At 35.8% G+C, this 14,987-nt stretch overlaps 2 protein-coding genes across 3 annotated transcripts; one reads left to right on the forward strand and one right to left on the reverse strand.

The window, feature by feature from the left end:
* Positions 1–399: 399 nt before the first annotated feature.
* ormdl2 (ORMDL sphingolipid biosynthesis regulator 2) lies at positions 400–4,683 on the forward strand. 2 transcript variants are annotated; one of them, XM_065285447.1, is made up of 4 exons: positions 400–428; positions 907–1,081; positions 3,378–3,529; positions 3,773–4,683. In XM_065285447.1, exons 2-4 carry the CDS (start codon positions 908–910, stop codon positions 3,906–3,908), a joined length of 462 nt encoding a protein of 153 aa, XP_065141519.1. In that variant the 5' UTR covers positions 400–428; position 907; the 3' UTR covers positions 3,909–4,683. The 2 variants fall into 2 exon arrangements, with proteins under 2 accessions (XP_065141519.1, XP_065141520.1); XM_065285448.2 differs by lacking the exon at positions 400–428 and adding an exon at positions 461–796.
* Positions 4,684–7,794: 3,111 nt separating this feature from the next.
* On the reverse strand, positions 7,795–13,664 carry nemp1 (nuclear envelope integral membrane protein 1). The gene is made up of 10 exons (XM_065285449.2): positions 12,527–13,664; positions 12,116–12,237; positions 11,811–12,030; positions 11,478–11,550; positions 10,293–10,386; positions 9,997–10,111; positions 8,984–9,209; positions 8,732–8,899; positions 8,399–8,591; positions 7,795–8,307 (listed from the first exon to the last, which is right to left on the reverse strand). The coding sequence occupies exons 1-10, from the start codon at positions 12,729–12,731 to the stop codon at positions 8,281–8,283; spliced, it is 1,443 nt and encodes a 480-aa protein (XP_065141521.1). The 5' UTR covers positions 12,732–13,664; the 3' UTR covers positions 7,795–8,280.
* Between the last annotated feature and the right edge of the window lie 1,323 nt (positions 13,665–14,987).

Consider the following 14,987-nt stretch of genomic DNA (forward strand, 5'->3'; position numbering starts at 1 on the left):
ATATATAAATAAATAAATATAATTTTGTTCAACATTGAACGCAACAAGTACAACAGCATAGTAAACAGCAACACGTAATGTAAAACAAAATGATAAAAAATACACACAACAAAACTCTCACAAAAAGTAGATGTTTTTATTAAACATATTTTTTATAAAAAAAGTAGTGTATTTAAACAAACATTACAGTATTTTTATTTAATTGGAAATTACATTTATTTAAGTATATTTAGTCTCGTGCTTTTTGATGTAGAGACGAGTCAGAGGTCGAAAAGGAAGATGTAGGCCGTGTTTAAAAATCTACTACGTCCCCTACTTAGATAGCAATTTTGCGCGTGTGTGACGTAGTAAAAATGTCGTCCATGTAGGCAGCACACTAGATTTTGAAACACAGCCGGACTCTCTCTATTTCCTGGTTACTTCGCAAGGTGGGTGGCTGTCATATGACAACATTAGCTCTTTATTTACAACACTTTAATTAGGTTTAACCTGTATTTTGAAACGCTCACATCACTTGCTTGACGTTTACTTTTTACTTGACTCTTTATATGTCTTTTTATGTCACATTTTATATGTAGCGGCGTTTATCTCATCGTATCTTGATCAGTACCGAGTCTATTAGCCTGATAGCTAACAGCGTTCAGATATCAACACAGCCTACGTGTTGAACAAACTACGAATTATGACCCTGCAAAGTACATACTGATCTCGTTCACTTATAAATGAACCAAATTAAAACAGACTTCGTTATGTTTGGTTAGTCTGGTACAGCATGCTTTCACGTACTCATTGTAAAGTGAGTGGGCTAATTTATGTAGTACGCTTTGTTTAAAGGGCATCCTTATTTGTATGTAATAGGTTTGGGTGTTTGCATTAAGGATACCATGGTTATTGTGTTTTATTCAGGATGAATGTGGGCGTTGCTCACAGCGAGGTGAACCCAAACACCCGGGTAATGAACAGCCGGGGCATCTGGCTGGCCTACCTGCTGCTGACCACTGTCCTGCATGTAGTCTTACTCAGTATCCCCTTCCTCAGTGTGCCCGTAGTATGGACCCTCACCAATGTCATACACAACCTGGTCAGTACATAAATCTTTCACTCTTGACTCATAAAAGAGAAGTTAACTCAAAAATGAAAATGTATCATTTATTTGCTTTGATTTTATGCTCTATACCTTTTTTCCTTGGGGCACCCTCTATGTATATATATATATTCCAGTGTTCGTCACAACATGTATGTAGCCCGTCATGTGTGTGGTTCGTCATTTCAAAATATGTGTTCGGCGCGTCGAGTGAACCTATGTGCATCACGTGTCTTGTCAAAATAAGTGCCTGCTGCAGATGCGTCAAAAGAGTTTATAATAAAATAGACGCTTGCGTTTGCCAGATACTCGCATATTCTCATGCGTAATCAGAGTTTACTGTTTAGGGAGTGTCTTGCGTGTATTTTGTGAACATGAGCGTCTCTTTTATCATAAACGGTTTTGACGCGTGTGCAGCAGGCACTTATTTTGACAAAATGCGTGATGCACATGGTTTACATGACGCAACAAACACACATTATGAAAACACAAGCAACACACATGACACTCAGAACTAAAATTTTGAATTTGCACCCTTCGGAAGACCAGTCACGAGCCGCCACTGTACAGTTTATAAACACAGGTTAATGTCAACATGTCAATACAGCACGCCCAGTCATCCAATACATAAACATTGTTTGCAATGGCTACGGCTATAGCCCGTAAAAAGTACTGTGGTTCTCTTTTAGAAGGTATAATATGACCATTGTAAAGGTTATGTAATTACATGTTCAAAATATCGTAGTAATCAATCAAATATTTGAGTTATGCAATCAAATATTAGCAATATTTAATCAATATTTTACAGGGTTCCCACAGGTCTTTGAAATCCTTGAAAGTTTGTGAATCTGGAGGAAAAATTCAAGGCCCTGGGTTTTTGAAAATATACAAACATAGATACAGGTCATTGAAAGTGCTTGAATCTATTAGACTTTTTAAGCGTGCTAAACTGTTCGCTTTAAATGCTTATATCTTCTGTATGCGAATGTTGATTCATACCAAAATTATTTTTTGCAAAGTCGTGTTTGACAAATGAAAACGTCTCGGGTTACGTATGTAACTGTTGTTCACTGAGAAGGGAACGAGGCGCTGCGTCTCTCTTGCCATACTTCCTGCATCCCTGTAACGCTGTCTTTGGCAATATTTCAGATAGCGATTTACTTCCTGGCTCCCCCGTCACCCTGTCTTTGTCGTTAAGCCTCACCATTGGTTGAATTTGATATACGCATTCAGACACATTACCCCTGGAGGTATCCCCAAAGTGTCACCGGAAAGGGAACTGTAACAATGTATCTTAAAATGTAACACGATGTAATCTTGCTCTCACTTGAAATGTTTCCCCACATTTAGTCCTTGAATTTGAGGGTATTGGACCTGGAAAGTCCTTGAAAGGTCCTTGAATTTAAAGTTAACTGAGGTGTGGGAACCCTGATTTTAGTTATACAAACAAATAATGATTGTTCGATTAATTCAATTACAGCTAAAGCCTTAGCAATGAAAATATGTTGACATTACAGCACTGCTTTTAGTTGATAGGCTGAATGCGTCACCGTAAAAAATAATATATATTTTTTTAATTATTTAGTGATGCAGAACCAAACCAAATGCTATATTCAAATATGGCAGCATGTCTCATTGGTTTTAACATGTGGGTGATTTATATAATTACAGGTACATTTGTGGGCAAATTCTTTTTTTTCTGCTTTTTTATTTAATAATTTGGTATGGATCACACAGATGTTACAGGCCATAACAAAATAATAATTTCTGTAAAAAAATTGATGTGTCAGCCAGTGGCAGCTCGAGAATTCAAAATAAGTGTTCGGATTGTCACGTGTGTGGTTCCCTTTTCCAAAATATGTGTCCTGCGTGTCAAAAGAGATCCTGTGTGCATCAGGTGTTTTGTCAAAATAAGTGCCAGCTGCACACACGTCAAAACCGTGTATGATAAAAGAGACGTTCCCAAAATACACGCTAGACACTTCCTTAACACTAAACTCTGATTACGCATGAGATTATGCGAGTATTTGGCAAACGCGAGCGTCTCATTTATCATAAACCCTTTAGACGCGTCTGCAGCAGGCACTTATTTTGGCATGACACGTGATGCACACACGATCTCTGAAAGCGCAGAACACACACACATGACAAGCTACATACATGCGCCCTCAAAAAAAGAACTCATCAGCCGCCACTGGTGTCAGCTAAATGACAGATTATGTAAAGGCACATCAAACTTCAGTATAGTTCTCATTTCATTGTTTCAGTGTTAACTCACTTTTTTGCTGTCCAGGCAATGTATCTGTTTTTGCACACGGTCAAAGGCACTCCGTTTGAAACACCTGACCAGGGCAAGGCGCGTTTGCTCACTCACTGGGAACAAATGGACTACGGAGTTCAGTTCACATCATCCAGAAAATTCCTCACCATCTCACCTATTGTACTGTGAGTCATAATTCATATTCATATGAGACCTTTTCTTACAACTGACAGACAAAGAAAAAACTGGCATGCACGTGATAGAAGTTACCAAAAGGTTATGACTTGTATTAGATAACGTAGCAAACTGTTGTGGGATTTTGGTTCTGCTATAATATCTAGTTATGTACATATGTAGATGTATGTATATTATTTGCTAATCATTACATTTAATTATCTTAAATATCTCATTATATATTCTCCTTGTAGGCACATTCTGGCCAGCTTCTACACCAAATACGACACTGCCCATTTCCTAGTCAACACAGGCTCACTACTAACTGTCATCCTTCCCAAACTGCCTCAGTTTCACGGCGTTCGTCTGTTTGGCATAAACAAATACTGATCTTACACTTCACCCCCTAGATGAAGGGGAGAAAGCATCATGGAGTTGAGATGACTGATGTTTGTCCTAATGATGCTTCTGTGGTCCACAGCCTCAAGGCCTTAAGGAACCAAAACTGCACTGGACTCAAGTATACGTATTTAAAAAAAAAGGTCTTTCAGGCTCAGGTTTATTCAATATGTGGCGTTTTAATCTTATGTTCGGTCTGTCTCTATTTCTCTATATCATCACATTGGTCATTATCTGCTTAAATCAACGTTATTATGGTTATATTTGCATAAGCCTGTTTCTTACTATAAGCGCTGTCATTGTCAAGTCAAAAGATAGAAAGATGACAGTATTAAATCGTAATATTCAATAGGCATGTAGCATTATTACATGTCTGATCAGAATCTTTTTTTTTCTTTACACTGCTTGTCTAGGGTCTTATGTTGAATGCTGTTTTGATTATGAATTATTCATTTCATTTGCTACAAAAATGCACAATATGGATGTGTGATATTGTCTAAATGTGATATGGTAAACAGTCTACTGTATGAAGTTCAATGTTCAACGGTATCCTTTAGTGAACTTTTAGCAGGTTCGATTCGAGATCGTTGAATTTCTTTATTTATTCATTTAGTTGCTTTCAGTGTCATGAAGCATTCCTATTCGACATTATTGCCATGCTCAATTGTGTGGGAACAATTGTCTTTTTTTTAACATGTGTACAGGTTTAAGAACCAAGTCTTATTGTGTTGCACTCTTATAATTAAAATCCATTTAAAGCCTTTAAGTTATTTGGACTAATATGAAAAAGTTTCCCAACAGATCTGATGGCATGATATGCAGATCCATGTGCATGCATATACATCAATAGTCAAGGAAATGACATTTACCATTTTATGGAAGTGTGTCATAGATATTTTTTATATGTATTTGTAATAATCACAATTGCTCAGATCAAAAAATTATAATGTTGCATCATATTCGAAAATCTTGATGAAAACTGTAACCTCATGCAGGTCAAAAGTTTACATGGGAATCCTTACTTTTCACTTTAAACATCCGAGGAAACTAAACAGGGAAGGAGTGGGAATAATCCAGGAGGAAGCATTACATGTAGCGCTCTCACGACATCAGTTCTATGGTAAATCCGAGGATTCGCATGGATTCGCATTTGGATAAGTTGCGAAGGTGTACCGGGGGAAATCCAGGAGTTTTACATCTAACACCTACATAGAGACAGGGGCAAGCCCAAAAAGAGGGATCAGGTGATAGTCAGGAATCTCCACCTACAGACTTAGGTGTCTCCCAAATGCTAACAAACTTACTGCATTTCAGGGAAGAAGACAGAGGAGGGGAATAGTGCCCTCATCCCACCTGTGCCGGAGATTTGCCTACCGTATACAACGCATTCTGTCTGTTTACCACAGAAGCGTATGCAAATATTCCTCAGTACTGTGTAATCATGTGCAAGTAACTGGGGACCACCGCTGAAGTCACTGCTGGAATGCAAACAGCATTTGCATAACCTGCAGAGGAAGAAGCACAAGGAAGGGTGCAATATCTCTCGCCCACAGCTGTGAATGCTTTTCAGAGTCAACCAACAGCTGAGGTGAGATTACTCTAGAGATGCTGTTACAGGCTACAAAAAAAATGTTTCCCCAATTCTGCTTTCTTCAAGTTCCTGTTCAAGCATGTCATCAGAAAGGCCTACCGTGAGCAGTGAAGGTCAATCGCACCACATCATTTGTATAAAGATGACCAAGAGGTGATTAGCCGTAAAACAGCGGTTAATTTGGAACTACGTCGAATTTGGCTAGATGGTGTGGATTATAACTTTGTGATTTACAAATTAATTTACTAAGAACACGAGTGAGTCAATGTTTTACCCTGACACACACTTATTACTCAATTAGGGGCCCACAGGGGGCCCTCAAAAGATTTCCAACCAGATATTTATTATTGCTTGGTTATTTTGTAACAGATTTGAGAAAGTGCTCTTACAGATAAAGGTGCTGAATAAGGTTCTTTGCAGTGATATCATGAGAGAACCTTTAAGTCTCTCAAAATAATCATTTCTTTGGCAGTTTAAAGAACAAATTTTCAAACTTATCTCAAACTTCGAATTTTAATCAAACTAAAACATTATAAATTATAAAAGTAATTCTGAGACGTGAATTACTAATCATAAAAGAACCGTTTTTAGTGCCATATAGCACCGGTGATGCACCAGTGAAGCACCTGTGTAGAACCATAATAGTGCTTTGTAGAACCATATGTGGTGCTATAGTGGTGCTATATGTCCCCTATATGGTTCTACACAGGTGCTTCACCGGTGCTATATGGCACTAAAAACGGTTCTTCTATGGTTACGATCCAAAGCAACAGTTTTGGTGCTATATAGCACCGTTTGTTTTTTTATGAGGAATTCACTGGGTATCTTCAACTGTGTGCTTACCATCATTTATCTAAATATTTTCTTCTTTATTCATCACAATACTTTTATAATATTTGTTTTCCTACTATAGAAGTCAATGATTACATCAGCTGTGTGCTTACAATCATTTATCAAAATATCTTCTTTTGTGTTCATCAGAAAAAAGAAACTTATGCAAGTTTAAAACATGAAGACGGGAAAATGACAGAATTTAAATTTTTGGGTAAACTATACCTTTAAATGAACAAAGAATACTATGGAAGTGAATGGAGCCAATGATCGGTTTGGTAACAAACATTCCTCAAAATATCTTCCTTCGTGTTCATCAGAACAAAGAAATGTATACATGTTTGTAACAACATGAGAGTTTGTAAATGATGACAGAATTTCCATTTTGGGGTGAACTTTACCTTAAAAATTTTTTTTTTACATCAGATACTTTTTTTTACATTTTGGACATTGACCCTTGATGGACAGCTCAACCGTTTGGTAGAGATCAGTAAAAAAATCAAATTTAGGGTGAATAAAATTAACAACATGTGTTTTGTTTTCATGGCCCCACGGAAAAGTAAAAAAAAAATATTGGTGCTACCTACAAAGAGTAAGAGTCTATTCTTTTGGAAATAGTGGAGGTAAACAGCTTTGGATACTTTGGGTATTCGTTCAAAATTATGAACTGGGAAGATTTTTGGAATGGTTTTAAAAGAGTAATGGAGGTTACTACGCATGGTGGACCGTTGTTGGCTGGTTTTTATTTTAAAATATGGTCCAACTTATATATTAAATGCTCCTGTAGCTCAATTGGGAGAGCAAGGTTGTGGGTTTGGGAACACACATGATCAAGCACGATAAGTTGCTTTGAAATGCGTAAATGTGTATTAAAGAAACATTATGTAATGTGTTTTTACATTTGGGTTACTCATTTCAAGCATTTAGGTCTTTTTAGGGTCATTAATGAAACTCATTTAATGGAATGACATAATTATTTGTGCAAGATCTGATATGCATTTTAAACATATAAAAAAAAGCACCGATGGATAATACATAAACTTTCCATAGTTGAGTTTAGACAAAGTGAAATAGTATGAAATCATCTCATGGTATGACAGGGGATTTTGAGATCACAGACTTAAATGTTTAAGAATAGTGAAGCCTTTGAAGTTAAAGTTAGTGCAGGTGAGTTTCATTCCTTTTGCTCACATACAATTTTAAAAAAAAATTCTTAATCACCATTAGCTCAAAGAAAAGCTGTTTTATATGACTTGATCTTCATCCTCTCTTAAATAACTGCATTAAATCAACACTTTGAAAGAGCCTGTTAACTTAATCCAAGCACAAATCATTGTGATAATCTAAAACCAATATTGTTTTATGCTGCCACCATGTGGTTGCAAAGATAAAACAATTTCTAAATTTACAAAGGGCTTTAGCTTATGCATCAATAAAATCAGTAAAATGCTCCACAACTTAACAATTATGCTTTTATTGCTCATTCATACAAAAATAAAATAACCATTTGGCTCCAGTCAACAGCACTTAAAGTCTTTACATTTGTACCCCTTCTGTTCAACTTAAGTACTGACATTCACATGCATGTGCCTGGGCCTTAATTTAACATAAAAACAAAACATAACCAAAAAACAATGCACAACAAATCATAAAACACATTAAATAAAATAAAATCCACGTAACAGGGCAAAGCAACGGCTTTCACAGTCCCATCCGACAGGATGAATCAAATATCCTTACTAAAGTTCAAACTTAAACTCGGGATTAAAAAAAAAAAAAAAGATTTTGTAAAGAAAATTAATATCAAACAACTTGTCGCCTTTCTCTGAAGTCACAATAACAATGTAGTACCATATCTGATCACAAAAGGATCAGAAATGAATACCACGTGCTAGCTGGTGTTCAGCTTTGTGTGCCAATTCGATCGCCTTCGTTTTGCAGTCATGAGTGAAAGCCTCCATTGGTTGCCTATAGAAGAACAGTAAAGATTTCACATAAACAGACTTGATCTGCTTAAACGTTTTGTTTCGAACCTTTTCCAACGGCCTCATTTTATCACCCGCGTATTGTTCCTTTGTGGTGACTTTACATCGTCATCTGTTTCCCATCCCTCCTCCTCCTCTTCTAAATTTTCTTCATCGGTAGAAAAAAGGTCATCTTCGAGAAACGACCCATTCGGCCTGTACTCCTGGGTGTGAACTGAAACCTCATTGGAGAGCAGATGAGGAGAGCCCTCGATGAAGTCAGCAAACCTGTGCATGCAACAGAAGTGTAACTAAGAGAAATCAAAACTGACCTTTTTACTTTCCTAGTTTAATTGTACATTGTTTATTTTATAAAGGAATTTATTATTTATGTAATGTATTAGTGTCTAGAATATTTTCTTTTATACCGCTTAGGTGACTGAAGTCTAGAGACAGTTTTCCAGGTGTTGAACTCTGGACTGCTGCAGTATTTTCTGAGCTCATCTAAAGCTTTTTGAGTCTCAGCCTCTCCTTGCCTCTGATATTCCTCTTCTGTCAGCAAATGTCGTGGCTCTGGTTTCCTTGGCATTAGTTTCCTTTAAGACATCACAGTTTGGACCAAATAAATAAAATGCATAGCATAACACTCAATACTTTATCTTAATAAAAAAACAACTAACTTATACAATGCGAGAGACACTGTAAAAGGGTACTCCAGGTTCTTAGAGCAGAACGCAGCCAGCATGACAGCCAGAGCCACAGGTTGAACCTGAATTCCTGCGTAGACGAGCAGAAGGCCGAATATCTGTAGCGTCCAGGACAGGATATTGATACTTCGCTCTTCCACCAGGGGACCGTAGCGGTAACACACTGCGAAACTGACAAACCCAACAATGGTGGCATAACCTAAACATACAAATATATATACAAAAAATTAAACAATGAATCAGATTGGAAAAATATTATTAATCAGTAAAATTAGGTATTATTACCTTTTCCAAGGTTAAAGTCACAATATGTAATTTTCAAAGCAGAAATTAATTAACAATTTTTGGATCTACTACTTAAATTTTTACATATTGTGCATTTAACCTGATAAGGAACACTGTGCCGTACACGGCACACCCCCTCCCTTGCACGTGAGGCTGCATTACGTCATTGTAACTTTGAAGCATTAAATCTTCAAAATATACGGTCATGCGGCACATCGTTGTAAAGCTTAGACTTTCGGGATTCCAATAAGCGCACACAGAAAGCATAATATGATTTTTAGCACTCATAAAACTGTAATCTAGTTGTTAGTTACCTGAACCGGGCGGCGCCGATTTAGGATATTTACTTACCTTCAAAATCTTTCCTTTATCCGCTTCGGTAAAATTGTCCAAAACAAATTGTTCATAAATCCCCAAAAGTCCAAGGAAATGGAATATCCAAGCCTTTTAATCCAAAACGATTTGTTCATCTCACAATCTTGACGTTTCTGACCGAATTACGATATAAATAGTGTATACAATAAGTTCACTAACAGACATTCGCTCGAATCTCACTTTTCATTCACGATTTATAATGAATATATTCGGATGTCATGTTTATTGTGCAACGTCTGAGGAACAAATGCGCCCCCTTGTGGATTTTCAGCCGTTCCATAAGAGGCTACAATGTAAGAAAAATATTTTAAAATGTGGTCTCTTACCAATGGCCAAAAGCCAGTGCTCTTTAAGAATCAGCTGCAAGTTCCGGAATACCAGCTGGATGATGTACAAAGCGAAAGACCAGCCTCCCATAAGCAGAGCATAGACTGGCATTTTCTACAGGCCAAAAAAATACACAATCAAAAGATTTCATAAGATCTCTCATACACTTGCTAAACAAAGCAGGCTGTTGTATTTTCTTTAAGAAACCAAATTGTGGTCATGTCAAATCTTAGAGTGCTGGGTGGTTAAAGAGAAAAGTGTTTTGTATAGACTGCTGAATGTGAGGGATCCTAACCTTCGGTAAAAAACGGCTAAGGACAAAGATGATGATGATGAGGGAGGCGATCATCCCGGTGCTCATGCCTGCAGAGTAGTAAAACACTTGACTCCTATGAAGAAAAGATTAAGAGATTTGTTTATACATCATGTCTCACTAAAAACCTGAACTGTGACTCCATGCAAATTAATAAATTGATGCATTTGAAAGACTAAACATCCATTTAAAAGAGATGTGTCCTTTAAAATGCAAATGAGCTGATGAAATCCAAACACTGATCACAATGATGGTGGTATGTTGAAATTGAAACTCAATTGTGCTGTCAATTATTTTTCTCTCTCTCTCTGCACTAAATAGCATTGTTGTGGTTGAAAAGTGCAGATTAAGGGGCGGTATTATTATAATGAGATCCCCTTATGATGTCAGAAGTCAAATTTCAATGACCTATTTTTTCATGTGCTTGCAGAGAATGGTTTACCAAAACTTTACTGGGTTGATCTTTTTCACATTTTCTAGGTTGATAGAACCACTGAGGACGCAATTATAGCGCTTAAACATGGAAAAGTCAGATTTTGATGATATGTCCGCTTTAAAGTAGGCATACATTGATGTATCTGCCTATAATCATCGTTATTAACATCATATTTTAAAACAAGAAGTAAAAAGCTAAATTATCAGTATCTATTGATATTGGCAGATGTCTAAGTAGTTGAATATCGCCCCAGAAATTATTTTAACTTAAAGCTAAGTTAAAGCTACAGCATGAACACATTGCAAAAAATTATTTTCTTGCCTAGTATTTTTGTCTTGTTTTCAGTACAAATATCTAAATTCTTTTAAATCAAGATGCTTTTTCTTGATGAGCAAAATAACCTAATAAAATAAAAGAAAAAATATCATATTTAAGTGAGTTTGCGCTTAAATCAAGCAAAAAAATTTGCTAAAGGGGAAAGAAAAAAAATCTTTAAATAAGTTTACTTTTTTCTTTAACACTTAATTAAAGAAGGGAAAAAAAATCAAATTTTTTACCCAATTGGCAGATTTTTTTGCTTGTTTTAAGCACAAATTCAATATTTTTTTATTTTTTGTCTAAAAACTAGATTTATTTTCTTAGGTCATTTTTCTCATCACGAAAATGCATCTAGATGTTAGAATGTAAAGTATGCAGTGCATAAACAAACTGTTTCAATATCACTGTTTTACCTGCTAAGCATGTCTGCATAAAAGAACAGAAGAATTCCAGCCAGAAACACCAAAAACAGGTAGATGTCAAAATCTGAAAAAGGACAAAATAAATCTTCAAAACAAGCCGGATCATATCGGAGTATAAAGTCTGTATTATGCAATATAATCTGAAAGACTATCAGGAAGTTTTTTTCCCAATAGATTATTGTAACCCTAAACCTCAAAAAGTATAAGAGAAGGGGCACTTAAAAGTAGGTGAATTTAATTTTACTTAATCAACTGTGAGCATTAATTCTGATTGTCAGAGCCATGCGTCAATGTATTTTTAATGGCATGTTTCTTTCAACTCACGTCGACTGGGTTGTACAGTATAGAGTGTTCGCGAGTCTGAGGGGTCCACCCGAAAACATGTCTTGTTGTTAAACAGATTGACGCTCACTGTAGACTCATTGGTCTGTTCACGGATAAAGTACTGCACGAGTTGCCAGATGCTGAAATGCTCAAGCTCCTGCAGGTCCTGCTCATCATTTACCACTGTCACCTTCAGCTTTATTGTGCTCCATACTCTTACCTGTCAATCAAATAAGGGGGAGGGGCTCTCATCAACAATCTAAACTGTAACATTACAAATTATCACCGTGACAATCCTTTAATACCTGTATTCTAGTCCACGTTTCCCTCCACCCAGGTACAATGGTATTATTGTAGCAAAAATGATGTGCACCCTGCAATTTAATGTCTTGTCCATCTTTAACTTCTATGATGGGACGGGTGGCACCTGAACAAAAAAGGAAAATCAAAGAATAATTTGGTATGATGATAGACAGAAAACAAGCCTGTCAAAAAGTCCAGTAAGTACACAACTTTGTTTCTGAGATTATATTTTCCAATTGTCAAAACACGCATAATTTTATTAAAAGCATTAGCTTTTACAGACTTTTCATCTGATGAACAATATACTTAATACGCTAACAACAATTAGCTTTGATAACTGTCCTGAACAACTTTCTATAAATAGCCATATAAATATAATGCGATGGCTAAAGCCATGTTTTCTGAATGCTTACCTAACGGTTGATGTAAAAACTGAAGACAAAATAATACAGTAATCAAAAAAACACGGACTCTAACAGTTTCGATATGCAAACCAGCTTCACATTTCATTAATCCCGCCATGATGGCTTCACGGGTTCTCTCGCTGGTCTCAGTGACGTCACATACTAGACTTGAGAGGTAAACAGCGCCACCTACTGTACTGGAGGATGTCTGCATACTCTCTTACGTGCAGTCATCACTAATCATTTTAGTAATAATCAAAGAAACACACAGTTGTAATGTTATTTTTTTTATTAATTTTATGAATCTGTTTTAAGTGAACTATCACGGCACACAGACCTAAAACTTACAGACAGTTTAAATTTAAATTTAATGTTTGCATTGGCCAGAAAAGCATTTATGGAAATAAATTTTAATCCTTTATCATAATCACAACTGCATTTTTCGTCTCTGTCAAACTGTCCTTTCCTTCTTCTTCTTAAAGTCACCATGAAATCAAAATTGAAGTTTTGGCTTTTAGTATGAATAGTCATAAGATATCAATAAACTAAAATACTGACAAAATTCCCATTTAGAAATAATACAAGCATTTAAAAATTCATATTTTAATGACATCATTCTCGATCAGATTCCAGGTTGTGAGGTAAACTAAACACTACAATCTATTTTAAAAGGGGGAGGAGCCACTTAATATGTCCCACCTTAACTTCCTGTATCAGTTTAAATGACATCAAAGCAAACAAAGCTTTGCATATAACGGTCTTTAAAATCTCCCACTTTAGTAACTGTTTAAAAACACTTGTCCTTATATTAGGCTTCATCACTTTCATATAACATTCAAATTCCTTTATAACAAGCAAAGCCTCTTTTATATCCATAAAATGTCATTCAAATCTTTTAATTCACATTAATTACTTTCAGACTTTTCATAAACTTTCATAATTTACATAAACACAAAATTAAAAAAGCAAAAGGAGATATCTCTTATTTTATAGCTATAACAGAGCCATTAGGCTTATGAAAATTTCCACAATAAGTGGCTGCCTAAAGCAGATGTAATGCATTTTTGGATCTGCATCTGTAAAACCAAATTAATTAGTCCATATATGAAGGTATATGGTAGATTTAGCTGTCATTGAAGTATAAATATCTGGTCACGGTTTCATTCAACCCCAAGCTGCTCCTGTGTGAAAATCTGGAACAATTGTTGCACCAGCAGAAAATGTGGTGGAGTATCCAACAGAGAAATTCTGCAGACCCAGCATCAGACATTTCCAACTGTAGCGAAGAGCCTTTCCTATGTTCTGTGGGACATATAAATTGAAAACATCAGTATCAACTATTAAAAATTAAACACGGCAGACACAAATGACAAAAACTTGCCAACCCCATGCATCATAATAATATGAAAACACAATAACTCAAAAATCATTTGATTTAACCTGTTAACACTTGGATTGAGACACAATCCAGTGTTTTGGAATAGTATTACTTTGGTAAGGATTAAAGACATCATAAATGACTGATAAAAAACTTTGGGTGGTTTAAGTACATACAATTAAAAATTAAACTTCATCCCCTGCACTGAAAACAAAATGTAGTTAAAGCAACTTTACATTTACACATACTTTGGCTCCCGATCTCTATCATAACAGGCCAAAAACAGGATGCACTGATTTATCTTGTGGGAGGAAATTTCTGCAGCATAACAATGGATCACTGCATGCGACGTGAACAACCCGTTTCCTCCAAATATTATACAAATAAACTTGTGCTATGTTTGTAGCCTTGTTGTGTAATCATCACAGACTTAAATGCTTGTTATAAAGTTTTAAATTTGCTTTTAAGACCCAAGGAATTTGTGAAGAAAAATGTAAAAGTTTTAAACATATAACCATGAAGCAAACCCTTGAAATAAGTTACCATTGCAACCAAAACTTCTGCTAAAATGCAAAAGAGATTTTTTGTAAAATCAGTAAAACTGCTCACTGTTGTCAAAGTTTCTTAAAACTTATTCACCGTTTAAAAAATTACATATTAATTTCGACAAATAGTAACAGTTATAGTATGATTGCAATAGTATATAATAAAGTATTTTTTTGGCAGAAACATAAAAAACACACACACACGAATATATACAAAACGCAATCAACAAAATCAAGAAAAGCAAAACGGTTAAAAAAAAATGTATGTGAAAAAGCTTAATTTTTCTCTTACCTTTCTGTATTTCTTATATTTTTCTTTATTTTTTGCCTTCTTTTCCTCCCTTATTCTTTGTTGGCTGTCTTCTTCCACTAGAGGTTTGTATGATCTCTCCGGCAGAAAAGTTAGATGCACATCTTTCATCTCTGTTTGCCCGATACTCTGATCTGAACCACCGGTATCGACATGCCGCCTGTATCTGGCACTGAAGGCGTTACGATTAAAACTATCAGAAATACCAAACTGTGGAACACTGAAGAGAGACTTCGA

The sequence above is a fragment of the Paramisgurnus dabryanus genome, chromosome 21 (assembly GCF_030506205.2).
Source record: "Paramisgurnus dabryanus chromosome 21, PD_genome_1.1, whole genome shotgun sequence".
Classification (NCBI taxonomy): Eukaryota; Metazoa; Chordata; class Actinopteri; order Cypriniformes; family Cobitidae; genus Paramisgurnus; species Paramisgurnus dabryanus.

Bases quoted from the DNA above. Each gene is read 5' to 3' on its own strand.
- nemp1 (XM_065285449.2), bottom strand. From the start codon at position 12,731: ATGCAGACATCCTCCAGTACAGTAGGTGGCGCTGTTTACCTCTCAAGT. The intron at 9,210-9,996 runs GTAAGAGACCAC...TTGTATGTTTAG, and splicing joins GCACTGGCTTTTGGCCATTG to GTTATGCCACCATTGTTGGG. The intron at 8,592-8,731 runs GTATAAAAGAAA...TTGCATGCACAG, and splicing joins AGACTTCAGTCACCTAAGCG to GTTTGCTGACTTCATCGAGG.
- ormdl2 (XM_065285447.1), top strand. From the start codon at position 908: ATGAATGTGGGCGTTGCTCACAGCGAGGTGAACCCAAACACCCGGGTA. The intron at 1,082-3,377 runs GTCAGTACATAA...TTTGCTGTCCAG, and splicing joins CCAATGTCATACACAACCTG to GCAATGTATCTGTTTTTGCA. The intron at 3,530-3,772 runs GTGAGTCATAAT...TTCTCCTTGTAG, and splicing joins ACCATCTCACCTATTGTACT to GCACATTCTGGCCAGCTTCT.